Source organism: Platichthys flesus, chromosome 9 (genome assembly GCF_949316205.1).
Source record: "Platichthys flesus chromosome 9, fPlaFle2.1, whole genome shotgun sequence".
NCBI lineage: Eukaryota > Metazoa > Chordata > Actinopteri > Pleuronectiformes > Pleuronectidae > Platichthys > Platichthys flesus.
The window spans coordinates 14350561-14366137 of record NC_084953.1 but is presented as its reverse complement, the minus strand read 5'-3'; the positions used below and the strand labels follow the sequence as shown (position 1 = coordinate 14366137).

At 40.5% G+C, this 15577-nt stretch overlaps 1 protein-coding gene across 4 annotated transcripts in view; it reads right to left on the bottom strand.

Annotated features, from left to right (window-relative positions):
- Positions 1 to 4822, bottom strand: part of si:ch1073-396h14.1 (disintegrin and metalloproteinase domain-containing protein 10) — a 29170-nt gene extending 24348 nt beyond the window's left edge. Inside the window, exons 1-4 of one of the 4 annotated variants that reach the window (XM_062396022.1) lie at positions 4249 to 4822; positions 2073 to 2298; positions 465 to 612; positions 155 to 273 (exon numbers count right to left, since the gene is read on the bottom strand). In XM_062396022.1, coding sequence (XP_062252006.1) covers positions 155 to 273; positions 465 to 612; positions 2073 to 2136 — 331 coding nt within the window. In that variant the 5' untranslated portion in view covers positions 2137 to 2298; positions 4249 to 4822. Of the gene's footprint in view, positions 1 to 154; positions 274 to 464; positions 613 to 2072 lie in introns of those variants that run through there. The other 3 variants (XM_062396021.1, XM_062396024.1, XM_062396025.1) reach the window with 3 other exon arrangements.
- Between the last annotated feature and the right edge of the window lie 10755 nt (positions 4823 to 15577).

Sequence of the window (15577 nt, the reverse complement as noted above, 5' to 3'; positions counted from 1 at the left end):
GGTGACAAGGAAAAAAGTTAAGTGACCCTGTTCATCCAGATGTTGGATATGTACCAATCTGGTTATAAATTACTTTTATGTTATCTGGTTAATCACTTTAATTCCTGTGAAATCAATCCAATTGAATTAAATAAAGCTCATCTGTTGCACCAACCTTCCAGTTCTCCTGAGTATAAGTGGGAGAGGTCAGCAGATGTGTAACCATTTTCACTGATGACCATGAAATTCCGGGAAAAGGCTGCTGCACTCCGTTTCAAACGCAGACGGAAAGTTCTGAGAGGAAAACAAAGACACAAACAGCTGTGGTCAAAGCTTTGTTCTGTGGTGAAAGGTATGCAGACCAGTCAACAGCAGCTCAATCACAGACTAATCATCGACATCTGTTATTGGGTTATAAACAGAACATCGCCATTTGTTTTTCATTGAAATATCCATCCAGTTACGTGAGACAAATATGAAGCTACCTGTGAAAAGCAGTCAAATCCAGCTGCAGTGTGTATTCCTGAGGTTGTGTGTCTCTCCTGCTTCTCAAGTGCATCCTGTGAAGATCCTCTCTGTCATATGACAACCCCTCATAATGCTTTATATATGGACTGATGTCACCCCCAGCACCTGAGAAAAAGAAAAAACTCCAGTTATATTTTTTTATACAGTTGTTTTTACTCCGGAGTACTTCTCTAAAGATTTGCAGCGGCTCCTCAAATCAACAAATCAGTCTTTACGCAGATGACATACTTCTGTTCATAGAAGATCCTGAATCGCCATTACAAACATTTCCCTTATCAATAGCCTCTTCACTTGATGTTATTGATTATTTATTTTCATGACAAAATGTGTCAGTAGCTGTGGGTTTGAAATATGTTTTTTTGTCTTTCTCCTTTGAGCCATCCGTGGTAACTCATCGTGTACTCTGACGAAAAATAGATATAGCATGTTGCGGTTGGAGGTAAACACCCAATTAACAAACATGATTCTCCCTTTACTTTCTCTACTTCCCCATATTTACACCAAACACCCTGTTGTTTACTATTCAAGCCTTTGAAATACACAAGACAATCAAACAACGGTCATTCTTTTATATATTTGCCAATTATTAGCTTATTTCTTCATTCAGTATCAAGTGTTATACAACACATGTTTCGGGGGAACCTACCCTTTATTTGTGGTACCGTGTCAGGTCACTATCATGAAATACCTTTGTGTTAGGATACCATATTTCACATCCCAGGGGGGAAACTTTTTTAATGTGAAAAAGGAGCAACGTTTGCTGCAAATAGATCTTTTACTAAGTTAGTTACAGCCCAGTGAATTCTTGATTAAGACACTGAAGGGCACACTCAGAAATCTGAGAGTTCTGTGATAGGTAGGTAGATAAGTAGGTAGGACGTTAGGTAGGTGAGCCAGGTCAAGTCATTCATCCTCGCAGGCAAATTCAGATATCCAGTATCTGATAAAACAGGTCACTATCATAATATTTAATATTGTAAATTTGAAAACGTATAGGTTTAGGGTTATATTTTCCTTTACTTTTGTTTCTTTATGTAGCATAATGGATTTCAACCAACTCCTGTAAAGAACTGTTCAGATTTGCAGTCACCTGATTAATCTTTGTGAGAACTTTCATTTCAAAGAGTGTTGACTCTGAAAGTGCTGACTAATGCAAAAAACATGCACCCTCTCGTACAAGGTGTTTTTACTTACTCCCCGTTTGCCCCGCCTGAGTTAATAACATGTTCTTAAACCGTTAATAAACAGGTAGACCCCACTCAGTGCAACTGAGTAAGCCAACCTCAGTCTACAACAGTCCTAATGGCGGGGTTGGCCCAAGGGCTCGAGTTGAGCTGAGAGGACAAGACGAGACATGTCCCCAGAGGAGGCCATTCCACCACAGCTGCTGTATACTGCATATTCACACTCCTTGACTTAACATGATCCACACAGTGACACCGACACACACACACACACACACACACACACAGCTACACAGCCACAAACAACCCAGACTCTTTCAGGGTGCGTAGTGAGGATTTACACACACACACTCACATATGCACATTCTACCACCAGGCTACCTGTAATCCACTCACTGCAATCAAGCACCAGCAACAGCAGCCAGTAGTGTTGAACCCCCATCATCTCCTCATTGGTGGGTTGCTTTCCTCCTCTCGACACTTTTCTCTCCCTTCTTCATCCCTTTGTTCTTTACCTCACTCTTCATCAGCCTCGTACCTGCAGTCACACACTGGAATGTGACTGACTGGGAAGCTCAAGCCAGAACCTGGAGTGGAGCTATGAACACTGACACGGTGAAGAGGCATATTCAGACTTGTTTTGCTTGCAGGTTATGATGAGTTAAAGGAGGGGTTTGAATGTTGAGAGTTGTGGGAAGATAACTGAATTAAATAATATTGTGATGAAGATAAAAATGATAGGGTAATAAGGTGTTATTAGCTCTGCTGCTACTGTGAATATAGGAATCTAATTTACAGTGTTGAACCTCCATTTGCATGTTTCACAAAAGTAAAATATGGCAGACAATTAATTTCGATTAATTTCAATTTCAATTTAACTTTATTGCAGACACAAAGGTCCATATCTATAAATATATTGCCATATTCAACCAATCCAAACAATTACGATCGCTGTAATACAAGCATTTGTTCCAGTGCTTCCAGAAACAAGAGGAATAACTTGTGTCACTCTATCGAGGCTCAGTTAAAGTCGTCATGATGACATTTGTTCGAATCAGTTAAACAACACATCAATATTTACATTAAATTCATTAAGACTGCTGAGCTAAAAATATGTATGTCTTCATGCGAACGGGTCACAATGACGATGCAAACTGATGTTTAGCATGAACATGAACTCAGTTAAGAATGTTAGCAACTAAATAGCTGTGGCTGATCAATTTTTATGCATCAACTGATTAATTATCTCTATCAATATAGACATAAACAAAAGTAGAGATGAATAAAAGACTCTTATATTGTGTGTTAAGTGAAATTTTGACCACTAATGGTAACTTAAATCGTAATGATGGATAATCTGGATACCACGAAAATCTGTCCAAGGCTGTATTGAAATGATATCATTATCCTCACGGTCCCTACCAAAGTAACCAGGCGGATACAGTTAGCACATCTTCTGAGTCAAAGTGCTACAAGAGCCAACAAAGAAAATTGTATTCAGACGTCATAAATAATGATTAATGTCAAACTGTGAACTTTCTGAGTCCTGACATATGAACAGGCCTCCCACACGTCTTATTATAGATCCTTGTGTGGTGGAGAAAGTCTGAAACGGTCCCAAACATGAGGAGGAAGCGATGTGTGTCACTGGGTCAGAGGTGTTTCTAAACAAAGTGGGACAGTTTTAGGTCATTTTGAGGAACAATTACATGTGAAGAGGAAATGTGACTTTACGCTATGTGACACATAAATGAGTTGAATCAAAACAAAGGTTAATAGCCACCTTAAAAATAGACAGCTCTGTAAGGCTAAAAAAACTGAAAGTTTGAGTTTGCTATATTGGAAATGATATACAACATATTAAAATATCTCTCTTTATCTTTATAAATGTGTCTCAATTTCACTGTGAAACAACCTCTGCTGTATAAGAAGCAGACAGCAGCTAAGAATTGTATGTTTCCCTCATGGGATAATGTAACAGTTCAGCCGTCCATGATATAGGTTACAGATATTAACATTGGAGACACGTTGAAGCTTTTCTAACAGCAAATACTTAATGCCACAGAGGCCCAGTTAATCAGATCTGAACCAAATCTGCTTCTCCTGCAAAATCATCAAAATCATAAATAGCTCAGATGAATTGCCAAAGCATGATCATTCTGATTCTTACAGAGTAAAGAGCAGGGGTTGGCAACCACCAAACGAGTACATTTTAGCTTGTAAATGATTTATGTCTGTAAATGATTGTTCTGGTGTTGACACAGTTATTTTCTGGACGTCAGACAGAGCTGCTAGTTTAGGACTCAAGCCGTTTTCAGATCTGAACTCCAGAGAATGTCCGCACAATTGGGTCCAGACCTTCTCCAGAGCATGCTCCCTGGAATTCATGTTTTTGTTTGCAACACATCGACAGTGGCAACGGCCCTTAACACCGAAATCGTCTTTCCAGGCTGACATCTTCTTCTGTGTGTATAGCAACACTTTCTCATCCTGAAGCATATGTTTTTTATGTTTATCTTTCTGTCGGGTGTTAAGCATCATCAACACAACAACTCACTCATGGTGATCCTTCCCGACATTTTCCCTCTGTATTCTCCCAGCGGCTCACTCTGATATTTTCCACAGCAACAGGTTCTCACAAACACCCTCTCCGGATAAATGTATCAAAGTAGCTATCCAGTTATATTCTACAAAACATTACTCAAGAACTAAAGAACTTGTACAACTACGATGAAAAAATGTAAATCCCCCAGAACACACCAGACAAAAATATATTCTTTATTTGTGGATCTTCATTAGCTTCCACAAAGTGCTGCTAATCTTCCTCCAGTCCGCATCATGCTGCATTAAAAGATGTGCAGATTTTCTTTGAAGTTTTGAAACCTAAGCCTATGCATTCTGATCCTATCTGGTTTGAAGGGATCCAGGCCCTGATCTCTGATGTGTATGACCTGACTGTCTTTAAGTTGATGAGATAACATCCCATCACCCTGTGTGACAGCTTTAATCATGTCTTCTTTGGATCAAGTCCATCTCTATAAACCTAAAATATGTTTCACGCTCAGGCTGCTGCAGACAGAATCCATATACTACACCACTGACTCACTCCTACAGGTCAGTGTTTTACAGCCTGGTTTAGACCCTAATCTGCCCCGTCCTTTAATCATCCACCGGCTGCCCCCAGCAGAAACCTCCTTCTTCACACTGATTGGCCAGGAAGGGATCACCCGGATCCGAACCATGACATCACACGCTCAGACACACCCCCGAGGATAGGCTTGCACAAAATATGCACACACACACACACACACACACACACACACGCACACACACACACACACACACACACACACACACACACACAATCCCAAATTGTCTACTTGTAACCACGGTCATATGTCCTTCACCTTATCAAAGTTTTACTCGGACGGAGTTTTCTCATTTTCAGAGGTTTTGCATGTGAACCATTGACAAACTACTTTTTGAACTATGAACACCTGCCCGACTTTTATGGCCACAAAGTAGCCACTGTGAAACTTCTGCCATAGTTCCCTTTGTTCCAGTGCTGAGGGGTTATTCTAGGACGTTGCCTCGACATAGCAGGGTCACAAAGTTTTCCTGACATGTGATTTGAGGTGAGCGTTTAATCAAATTCCAGCTCAAACATCCGTAAGAGCTACGATACCAGAATCCGGACACAGAGGAAATATTTAGAAGTGAAATCTATCCCTGATTGTCCAGGCATTGTGCAGATGCCGGGATCCCAATTCTTGTTTCATGAACAGCAGGCCACAGTACTGTAACTGTAACCGACGCTGTCAGCTCTGGGAACACGTCCACGTCCAGACCCTCTGCTCGCCTTCCAGATTGACATGTATTTGTGGAGGTTTCTGGTTGCAATTGAGGCTAATTCAAACCAACACTACACTTCGACATCCAATCTGACCCTACAAATGTCTGGTACTCAGAGGCAGACAAAGGATCATGGGTGATTAGTGTAACTGCAGACCTCCTTGTTTCTCCGAGGGTTCGTAGGCTATGGGAATTATCAAATCACATCTTTCTGCTGACATAGCCAACTGTTAATCACTTCAGAGACCTGACCCATTTCACAAAGAGCCAGAGTTCTCTCCTTTCTAAAAGCATGAGCACCGCACAATCTGTAGTCTGTGTCTGTGCCATAATGAGCGCATTGTATTCAAGGCATTGACATAGATGGGAGCTGAGCAGATAGGCAAACTGTTATTCATCTCTGTCTGTTTTTAATGCATCTGATGCCTTCACCGCAAATCTGATAACTAAGACCTTCAGCACGCTGGGGAATTATTTGTTTTCCAATCATGCAAATCAGTTTAGCTAAAAATCAAGCAGAGCACAATGGGCCGCTTTTATACTTTTTGCAATTAACATGCACGAAGGCAGTTCTTAAAAAGCACAATGTCATGATCAAGTAACTTATATATTCAATTTATGATCACAAATTATTAGTATTAACACTACTGAGTTGTATGTGTTTGTGGTATGTTAATTTTCAGACTTTGTTTGTACAAACTACATGATTGTTAATTGCTTTGCAGCTAATAAATAAAAACATGTAGATCCTTTTGAGGACAAGCTTTTTTATATTTGAATCAATTAAACTCAATTGTGATTGATTAATTCAGAAGAAATCTGCAGGCAAAGTTAAGCATCAAACTTTTAATGCAGAAGTCAGTCCACTAGCAGTGCAATGTCTCCTCCTAGAGGAGGCTCCTGAAACTAAAGCTTTAAGTTTATGACCTGCAAATGCAAATCATGCAAATCCAGCTGTTACTTTTTCTGCAGTCTGTAGGTTAAATTGATGTTGTGCACATTCTCATACGTCCATTGCTTCTTTTTTATCTAAAAAAGTATTATTTCCATATGTCTTTGCTTAAACTTTATAGTACATAACCTAGAATCCCAATATAATTTTAAATCATCTTCAACAAGTGGATGAAGTCAAGACACATTGAGGAACAATGACAAGGTTGACACTGGTCAACACTGTATTTATGTTTGTGTTCTGATAATGAGTAGAGCTTGTTTTCCATTGCTGCATCAAATCTCTCAGTATCTAGCTAGACTGAGAAGACCCACGGCAGAGAGCTCACACTCCACCTTGTATAAATATGACCATTTGTCATCCAAGGCCCAAATTCATGATGTGAAGTTCCCCAAAACAATGAGTCAGACGAGGTCCTTCAGGCAGCAGATTGCTGAACAGCTACAGGGACTATCAGCAAAGATAGGAACAGTCTCTACCCATAAACTAACATCCGGATAAACTGTGTTTAATATGTCTTTGAAGTTAAACTAAATATTGATCCGGAAACACATCCAATAACCTTGACACGGTTCAGAATGCAGCACAGTTAGTGTCATGTTGACATATTTCACCTTTGTTACAGTTTATAAATATAGAGTTAATGTTTCCAACCGCATAAAATAAAATGCTCCCATGTAACAACATCATGCGGTTTGTGTCACATAAAATAGCATATAGCAGTAGAACTTATATTGATATAGAGTGTCTATACTTTAATTATTTACCAAAGTGAATCATCCACCTATGATCCGTCACAAATGGCTGCTCAGTGTCAACAATACTATGCTCAGTAGATCACATCAGTCCAGAAGGTTTTCTCTCTGTGATCTCTCAGAAAAAAACGATCTGAGCCACAGAGGTTGACACTAACACACAAAGTGTCCCTTAATATGTTTTGCTTTTGTGACAAAATAACACTCAGGCCTGTCTCTGACCCCTGAGAGGACAGAAAGAAACACGCACATCAACACGCACCAATCCTCACTTGAACTGCTTGATTCTCATACAAACAGTTGATGCAGTAAGGTCAGATTCAGAGATGATGGCATCACATTATACAGTCCTTAAATAAAAAAACCCTGATCAAGCAGCAGTTCACTCTACTGCCTGAGACATGTGAGTGAATGGATGAGTGGCAAAGGTGAAGGTTTCTGGTTGGATCCAGGTTTGCCTGTGTTCTGTTTTCAAGTTCTCCTTGTGTCTGCATGGAGTCTCTCCTGGTACTCCATGCAGACCCATAAAAGATATAAATAGTGGAAGAAAGGACACAAGACACAACAAACATCACAAACAGATTTATCACAAACTGACAAAGCGAAAACTTAAGTAAGTGCTTTTAATATTTCATACGTTTCATTCGTTTCCAAATGCAGTTGTTGCGATTGTGTCGCTCTTTTTGATATTTTTTAAACTAAATATCTTCTTAGTCTTCGATTGGACAATGCCTGTGTGTAATACTTGAATTATACTTGCAGGAAAATTAGGCAAAGTAAAAAAGAACCAGGTCATTCTTATAGCGCCATTACTGGATAATTGTGAAATTTTTTGCGCCCAGAAGAGGGCGATGCTCACTAACATTACAGCAGTGACTCGTCTCCCTACAAATGGAAACCATCTAAACATCCTTTAAGGGAGAATGGGTAGAAATACAGTAAAAACGAACTTGTTAATACATTGTGATCCTTTTATCGATTGTTTCTATTCCCAGTAATAAAAATGGTAAAATTAGGTAGAGCTACGAGGAAATACCATAAATATAGTGGCTGTAAAAATGTATATGCCTCTCATAAAAAAATCTATGTGTGTGTGCACGTGTGTGTGTGTATGTGTGTGTGTGTCCTCATTTGTTTATTCTGCTGATGACAAATGACCTCCATCCATTACTCCCTAAACGAAGCCATATGTTCAACAGTATGTGGGCGAGGCAGAAGGACACAGACCTCTTTTAGGCCAACCACACACACACGCACACATACACACAGACACACACACTCACTGACAGAAATATAAATCTCACTTAAAATATTTGACTGATATTTTCATATATATTGTTTCTCAGGGGTATATGGAATAACAGAACATTTGACTCCGGAAGGTGAGATAGCTTTAACACATAAGTAAACAAATGAACATGACACTGACAATTTGTGTATAATTGGTCTAATTTACAGAACAGGGCACCCAAGAGGACAAGCTGTTTGCAAGAAGGGAGTCACTCTTCCAGCCTGACATGGGTGGGAAGTTCGGTCCCACGCTGGGAAAACAAAAGGGGAAGAGGTTTCGGGCCGGGCTGGGTGGAGTGATGTCCAGGCCACTGCAGGGCAGGACCAGCCGGCGGCCAGAAGTCACAAACCGAGCCCATGCAGGGAGCGCAGGAGAGGCAGTGTCGTCATGGCTCTGCACGTTTGTGGGAGTTCCTTTGCAGCATTATCATGATGTTAGCGTCCAGTGCAGGGGATGCAGGAGGAGGGTGAAGAGAGAATTTAGGGAGTTCAAAAAGTTAAAGCTGGCTGCAGTGCTTTAGATGAATTGCTGAGGTTGGAGAGAGTGAAGTTTAGCCAAGAAGGAAGTTACGGTAAAAACTAGAGTCTGGCTGAGGTGAAGAAAAGCAGATTTTGGTCAGTTTGATATGAGATGTAGCAACAGCACAGATAATACACAGCCCTCACATTTTTCGATGAGCAGTCATACAGTGACCTTTGACCTCTGGTGTTGGCAGAGACTCGTGGTTCACTCAACTGGGCCATGCTGGCAGTTATCAGCAGCCTATTAGCAAAGCGGCTGCAGGATGACGTCATGCATTCTTCCTTAATGTGCGCTCAAGTGTAGCACCTAGATAACCTCAGCAACACAGCTTGGTTTAAATAGTAACAGCATCTGTCCTTGAGTCCTTGAGTTCCCCATTTACACCAGGTCTATTTGAATACTGTGTATGTAAGAAAAAGAAAAGACAAGGTATTTCTCAGAAACATGTGTATCATGGAGCGTGTCGTCTATGTCTAAAGCTGAACTAATCAATGTTGTTTTAGTGAATGACGGCTCCAGTCTCCATGTGTGAGCTTTGACGGTCGCAGTGACAAACCCACCAGAGAATTGTCCCCCCGCTCTGCAGTTCCCCCCAGCTCGACAGAGAGTTACAGCCTGTTTTTACTAATTGTTTCTGGTAGAATCTATCCATCTATCCATCCAACTATACCCCTCCATCCATATATCCATTCATCTAACCATCCATCCATCCCTCTACACTGCTTGTTCTCATCAGGAGCTTATCCAAGCCGACATTGGCACAGGGTGGGGTTCGCCCCGGACAGGTCACCAGTGTATCACAGGGCCGACATACAGCGACAAAAACATTTCCGTTTATGGTGAATTAGGGTCTCCAATTAACTTAATTTGGGGGGATGATTGACTCATTCGACAGTATTTGCACATAAATATATGTTGGCATTTCAATCAATAACAATTAAATCAATAATGCAGTCATGAACACAAACAACGTTGCTGTAAATTCATTTAAAGATAACATCTTATGCAGAAAAGTTCAGAACTTATGTAATTCTCTTGATAATACACAGTAATTTCCCATAATGACTTAATCTGTGTGGATGCATCTTCTTCTGTTTACAGTAGCTTTAGATCATTTTCCCCTGTGAAGGAAATGCAAAGGGTCCATTTCCCACACTCCTCTGCTCTTGGTATGACTCAGACGACAGACAGACCACATGAACGTTTCTCATCTCATGTGCAGCAGGTCACTAAAGACAAAGTCCTGACTGGGACTCATGTGCACCTTCAGTCATAAAAGCTTTGATAGTTAAATGCTATGTAAATATCAATCATATAAATGAACACGGCTGAAGTCCTTATACAATAACAAAAAGATAGAAATGATCAAGTTGTTCTGTCTGCTCCATTTTAGTTTTGTGTCTGATTAAAAGAAATAGGATTATCTTCTTTTTAACTTTTCACAAAGTCTTTTCTCCGGCTTCCACCCTGCTCTCCATTGCTCTCACTGTAGCTTTAAATGTGACTATATCTTAGCCCTGTTCCCTGGTGAGAGGAGTTTTGGGGAGTTTTTTACCTTAAAAGGCCATATGGAGTGGAGAGCTGGTTTCCTGTGGGAGGGCTTTCCTCTCTCTGACTCTGGAGCTGGAGGCCCGGCCCATCCTCATCCTCTCTCTCCCTCGCCCCGACGGCCTCGGTCACTCCCACTTTACACACACACACTCACGCCTTCCTCTCACCACTCCCAGAAAAGTGGTGAAATCCAGCTCCAGCCAGATGTGTACGAGTGTGTGTGTGCGTGTGTGCTTGTGTGTGCAATCCACGCTGACCTCCTTACTTAACAGGGGGTGAATGCACGGTCGCACAGGAAAGCAAGGTAGAGAGAGACAAAGAGAAAAGACATGAGACAAGAGAAGGAAGTAGGAATGAAGATTAAAAGGGCGTGACAGGAATTAAAAGTGAGGGAGGGAACAGGAAGAAACTGCATTACGAAGAGGGAAGAAGTGTGGGGTGGGGACAGTGAACACAACGTTTTGGCATCGAACCGAAGCCACTGAATGCCTCAGCTCGCAGCGTCCCGTCTGTCAACAGGCAGTCAGATAATAAATGAGTCAGGAAGACGTTGTCCTTATAAGGTCTGTGCAGCACTGATGAACCAGGCCTACAGCTGCTGGTGTGTCACCACCATGTCAGAGTGAAGTCATAGCTATCACACAGTGTACCGGTCTGACTTTCTCTATCTCGTTTCCTGCACCTATGTGTTAGCTCAGCCTCTCTTTTCATAGGAGCTCTGTCATTGTCTCCCTGCTCCTGACCGTCTCTCTCTCTGTTTCATGCAGTTCGAGGCCGTGTTCGCCTTTTTAACATTTTTCAACCATAAACCTTTTATTGTTGATAATCCGCCTTATATTTCCACCGCTTGTTTTATGTTCCCTTTAAGCTGTGGTATGTAATAATAGTTTTTTATTGTTTTTATACGAGCTCTCAAAGCCAAATTCCTTTTACCTGAGTTGAAATCCCAGTATTGTCGTGACTTGTGTTCTCAGAATGTTGAGATCATGTCTGTGTTAACATATATGTGAGGATTTGAAGGGTTAGATGATGAGAAGAGGAGGTTACATTGTTCAATGACTCATATAACCCAAGTTTCTTGGACAAATTCTGATACATATAGTGTGTAGAAAAGTGACTGTTTAGACAAACTTAGAAGAAAATGTATTTACTATTCTCCATCAGGATTATTTACCAATAGAAAAGGCTTTGAAATTTAGACATTTAGACTTGTATACAGCAGGAAGATATATTTGAATAGTAATGTGAATATAGGCATCCATCCATTTCATATCCTGGGGTGGTTGGTTGGAGTTGGAGCCAAACCCAGTTGACATTGGGCGAGAGGTGTGGAACATCCTGGACCAGTGGCCAGCAGGTTGCAGGGTGTGTCAAGACGAATATATTAAAAATCATGTGACACTTTAAACTTTCAGTTTTTTGATTGTTTTGCCAAACTCAAAGCTCCACAAACTTTATGTCCATTTCACTTATCACAACACAAAAGTTGACAAGTCAAGTTGACAAGTGGACATGAGTCAAAAACTCTTACTAATCGTTAATACAATGACAAGAACTACATATGCATTACTGCAGTGAAATAGAACAGCATTTAAAAGCGTCTGCTCATGCTGGTAGTGGACAAGATTTAAATAGTGACAGTATGTCCTCTCTGCCCACAGCAAACAGTAATTTAGTTTTAGTCAGTATTTAGTTTCCATCACTCAGCCCATAATAGTCACACACAAGTTCATCTACATCCAATGGAAATCGCTGCTGCCAAAAATGGTGAAATGACCAAGTCAGTTTTTCAAGAGAGAGGAACATTAGTCTGAAAGCTTTCAAAACTGGATGTCAGCAAATGTGACCCTTCCTACAAATCTTAACATAGATTGAATGTTTGTTTTTACCAGTGGACTTCCTGGAAAATAATGTTGATACTAAATGTTTTACGACAGGGAAAACCCCAATAAATTAAAATAAAGCAGATTAATTTGTAACTTATTTCCTCATTCATCTCTCTCCCTAACCCTAATTCATCACCAGTATTTAGTAGGTCAGTCATTCAAGTTCTCACCTGTCTTTAGGAAGTTGTGTGGCAACATTCACAGAATGTGGGTTAAACTGTATTGTGCAAAAACACAATTAATTAATCACAATCATCAAATTTGTACACTGGATATTTCACAAACATGATGGTCCCGAGGTCCCACACCGGATTGCATTGACCTAGTTGACGTGTGCCACAGTGAATTTATCTGACTCAGAGAAAGTAAGGTTAGACCTGTGGCATGCAGCCAAACACGTCACACTTCCTCATCTAACTACCTTGAATGTTAGCGGTCAGATTCCTGTCTATTCACGCTGATCCAACTCCTGCTATCTGAACCTGAACTGCCAGTTTAAGTCTCCATGCTGAACAACAAATCTTTGGCACGCTGACTTATGAGCCCAAGCTGAGTTTTGTGCTACGCTACAGTAAACCTATTGAGCCGCAGACGTGTTAGGTGGTGGAAATACCTGATGGACCTTTTCATTAAATTTAAACCACTGATTCGTGGCACCGAGCTCTTCATGCAGATGCACATTTTCAGATTTTCTGATCTTAAAGAGAACGTTGAATTGGCAAACAGTCAAACGTGCATCTTCTGAAATCATATTATGTGGGTGTGTGTGCATGTTTGTGATTTCACCTCCATCCGATTTACCGACAGTGACGTTCAGACACGCAGACTCACAGCTGATTGGTTTGCTTTGATCCAAACATCTGTGAAATACCTGTAGAAAGGTGTGGAGTATGTGTGTGTGTGTGTGTGTGTGTGTGAGGGGGCTCATGACGTCACCTCAGGCTGCACAGAAGCCCAATGTCATACAGGAAACATGTGCCTCTACTTGTACAGACAAAAAAAATTTCAGAGGAGATGCACCTCACCGTCTGTTTGTGACTCTGTGTGTGTGTGTGTGTGTGTGTGTCACTGTCAGTGCATGTGTCATCAGAATCCAGGTGCCCTGTCTAAGTGAGTCATGAGGTATGTTTCCACCCCAAGGCCACAGCAGTTCACATACACAAAACCACACAAACACACACGCACACACACTGAAGACCTCAAGCTCCATCTGAAGGACCAGTTCTTCAGTTGTGTAAAATCCATAATAATTTTCTTAGTTCTCCATCATAAATCAAATATAAACACTATCATTGTCTACGTGCATTCACAAACGATCTCCATGTTTAGTCTGGGCCTCTCCGCAGCATTTCTGTGGCTGTGCAGCAGTGACAGGAAATATACTTGGAACATTGACAACCTTAAATCCTACTCTTATATTAGCAGAGAGGCTGCAGAAGATGGCAAAGGAGAAGCTTTCACTGCCTTTAAAAATGTACTGAACTTATTATTGATATTGGTGCAATGCTTGTTCTAAACATTCCTGTTGCTTGGCTCGTGTTAATGCTCCAGAGCTACTTTAGAAAAATTCCACATTATTAGTGAGTCCTCCTCAAACAATTGCATAATATGCTGTCACTTTTTTTACTGTTTCCATGCCACGACTTTTGTAGCAGAAGTAGTAGCAGTAGTTTTAGTAGCAGTAGTTGTTGTAGCAGTAGTTTTTGTAGCAGTAGTTGTAGTAATAGTAGTAGTAGTACTAGTAGTAGCAGTAGTAGTAGTTTTCTAAACTTTTCTAAACATTTAAAGAGCACTTTTAAAACAAATTACAAAGTCCTTTCAACAACACATAAAATAAGAGCAATTTATGTTGCTCTCACCAGGGAACAATAAGGCACTGTTTAAATGTCAAACAGTGCCTATATATTGATAATACATTATCAGTTCATAAAATGTTACTGTTAAACACACTCAATAAATCCTTATTGTTGGCTGTATACAACAGAGATGTTTAGAAGGCTTTCCCGTCGCTCATCTGGAGGCTGTGCTTCATGATGCGTTCACAAAGATCATATATGAGCAGATGAATTCCAGCTCCTCCACGTAAGACTTGGATTCAGCGTAACTGCTCCCTTTTCCTTCAAAACATTCAACGTTCAAAAAATGTCAGGATGAATTTAAAGTCCCAAATTTCTTGAGTCAGGTTTCGTTAGAGGTGTTGAATAATAAGTAACCTTGATGAAACTTTGTAGATCTGCGGTTTTCAGCCTCTGATGCGAGCAGCAGCTGTGTGGAGGAGCCGCAAAATGGATCCAGAGCCAAAATGTTGAGAGAAAGCCAGGAAAAAGAAACTGATAGAAGAGAAGAATGTCACAGCAACCTTCTTCTGCTCAGATTGGTGATGTATAAAAAACAACTTGGTGTGTCACAGCCTTTCACTGCGAATGCAGCTTAAACAAGTGATGACCATGGCTTTGTATTCCCGTTGTTTGCTGTGGCTTCAACTAGTTTTCAATTTGTTTCAAAATGGGTCAATCCAGACTAAATTAACTCTTATTACAGTGGGGGGACCTGAGCATATGTATTCAACAGCACTCAGGTCTCGGAAAGATTTGTAAAACTCTATGGAACAAACTCCCAGAGAAGAACAAACCTCCTTATCCTCCTTTAAATGGCTCTTCAAAAGATATGCTCATAAATGCTTTTACTGGGCTTGTGGTTTGAACTGGATTTGATCTGTTTAGTCACCTTATAACACCAATTTTTAGAGAATGACATTAACCCCATTTCATTTGATTACTTTCAATATTTAATATGTAATGTTTCATTTATTTCTTATATTTAACTACGTCTGTATTTAACTAGGTTGTAATTCATCCTCTGTTTACACAACATCCTCTATGGTTGCTCACATTGTTTTCACAACAAGGGGCCTCTCGACTGTTTGTAATGCTGTTTTCTATTTATAGTATTCTTGAAGATATTTTCGGCTCAGTCACAGCGGAGACTGTGAACTTTGCAGATTAGCACCTGAGTATTTAATGCACATCTGATGGCAGTCAAGTTAGTATAACTAATCTTAGTGAAACATGCTGTTC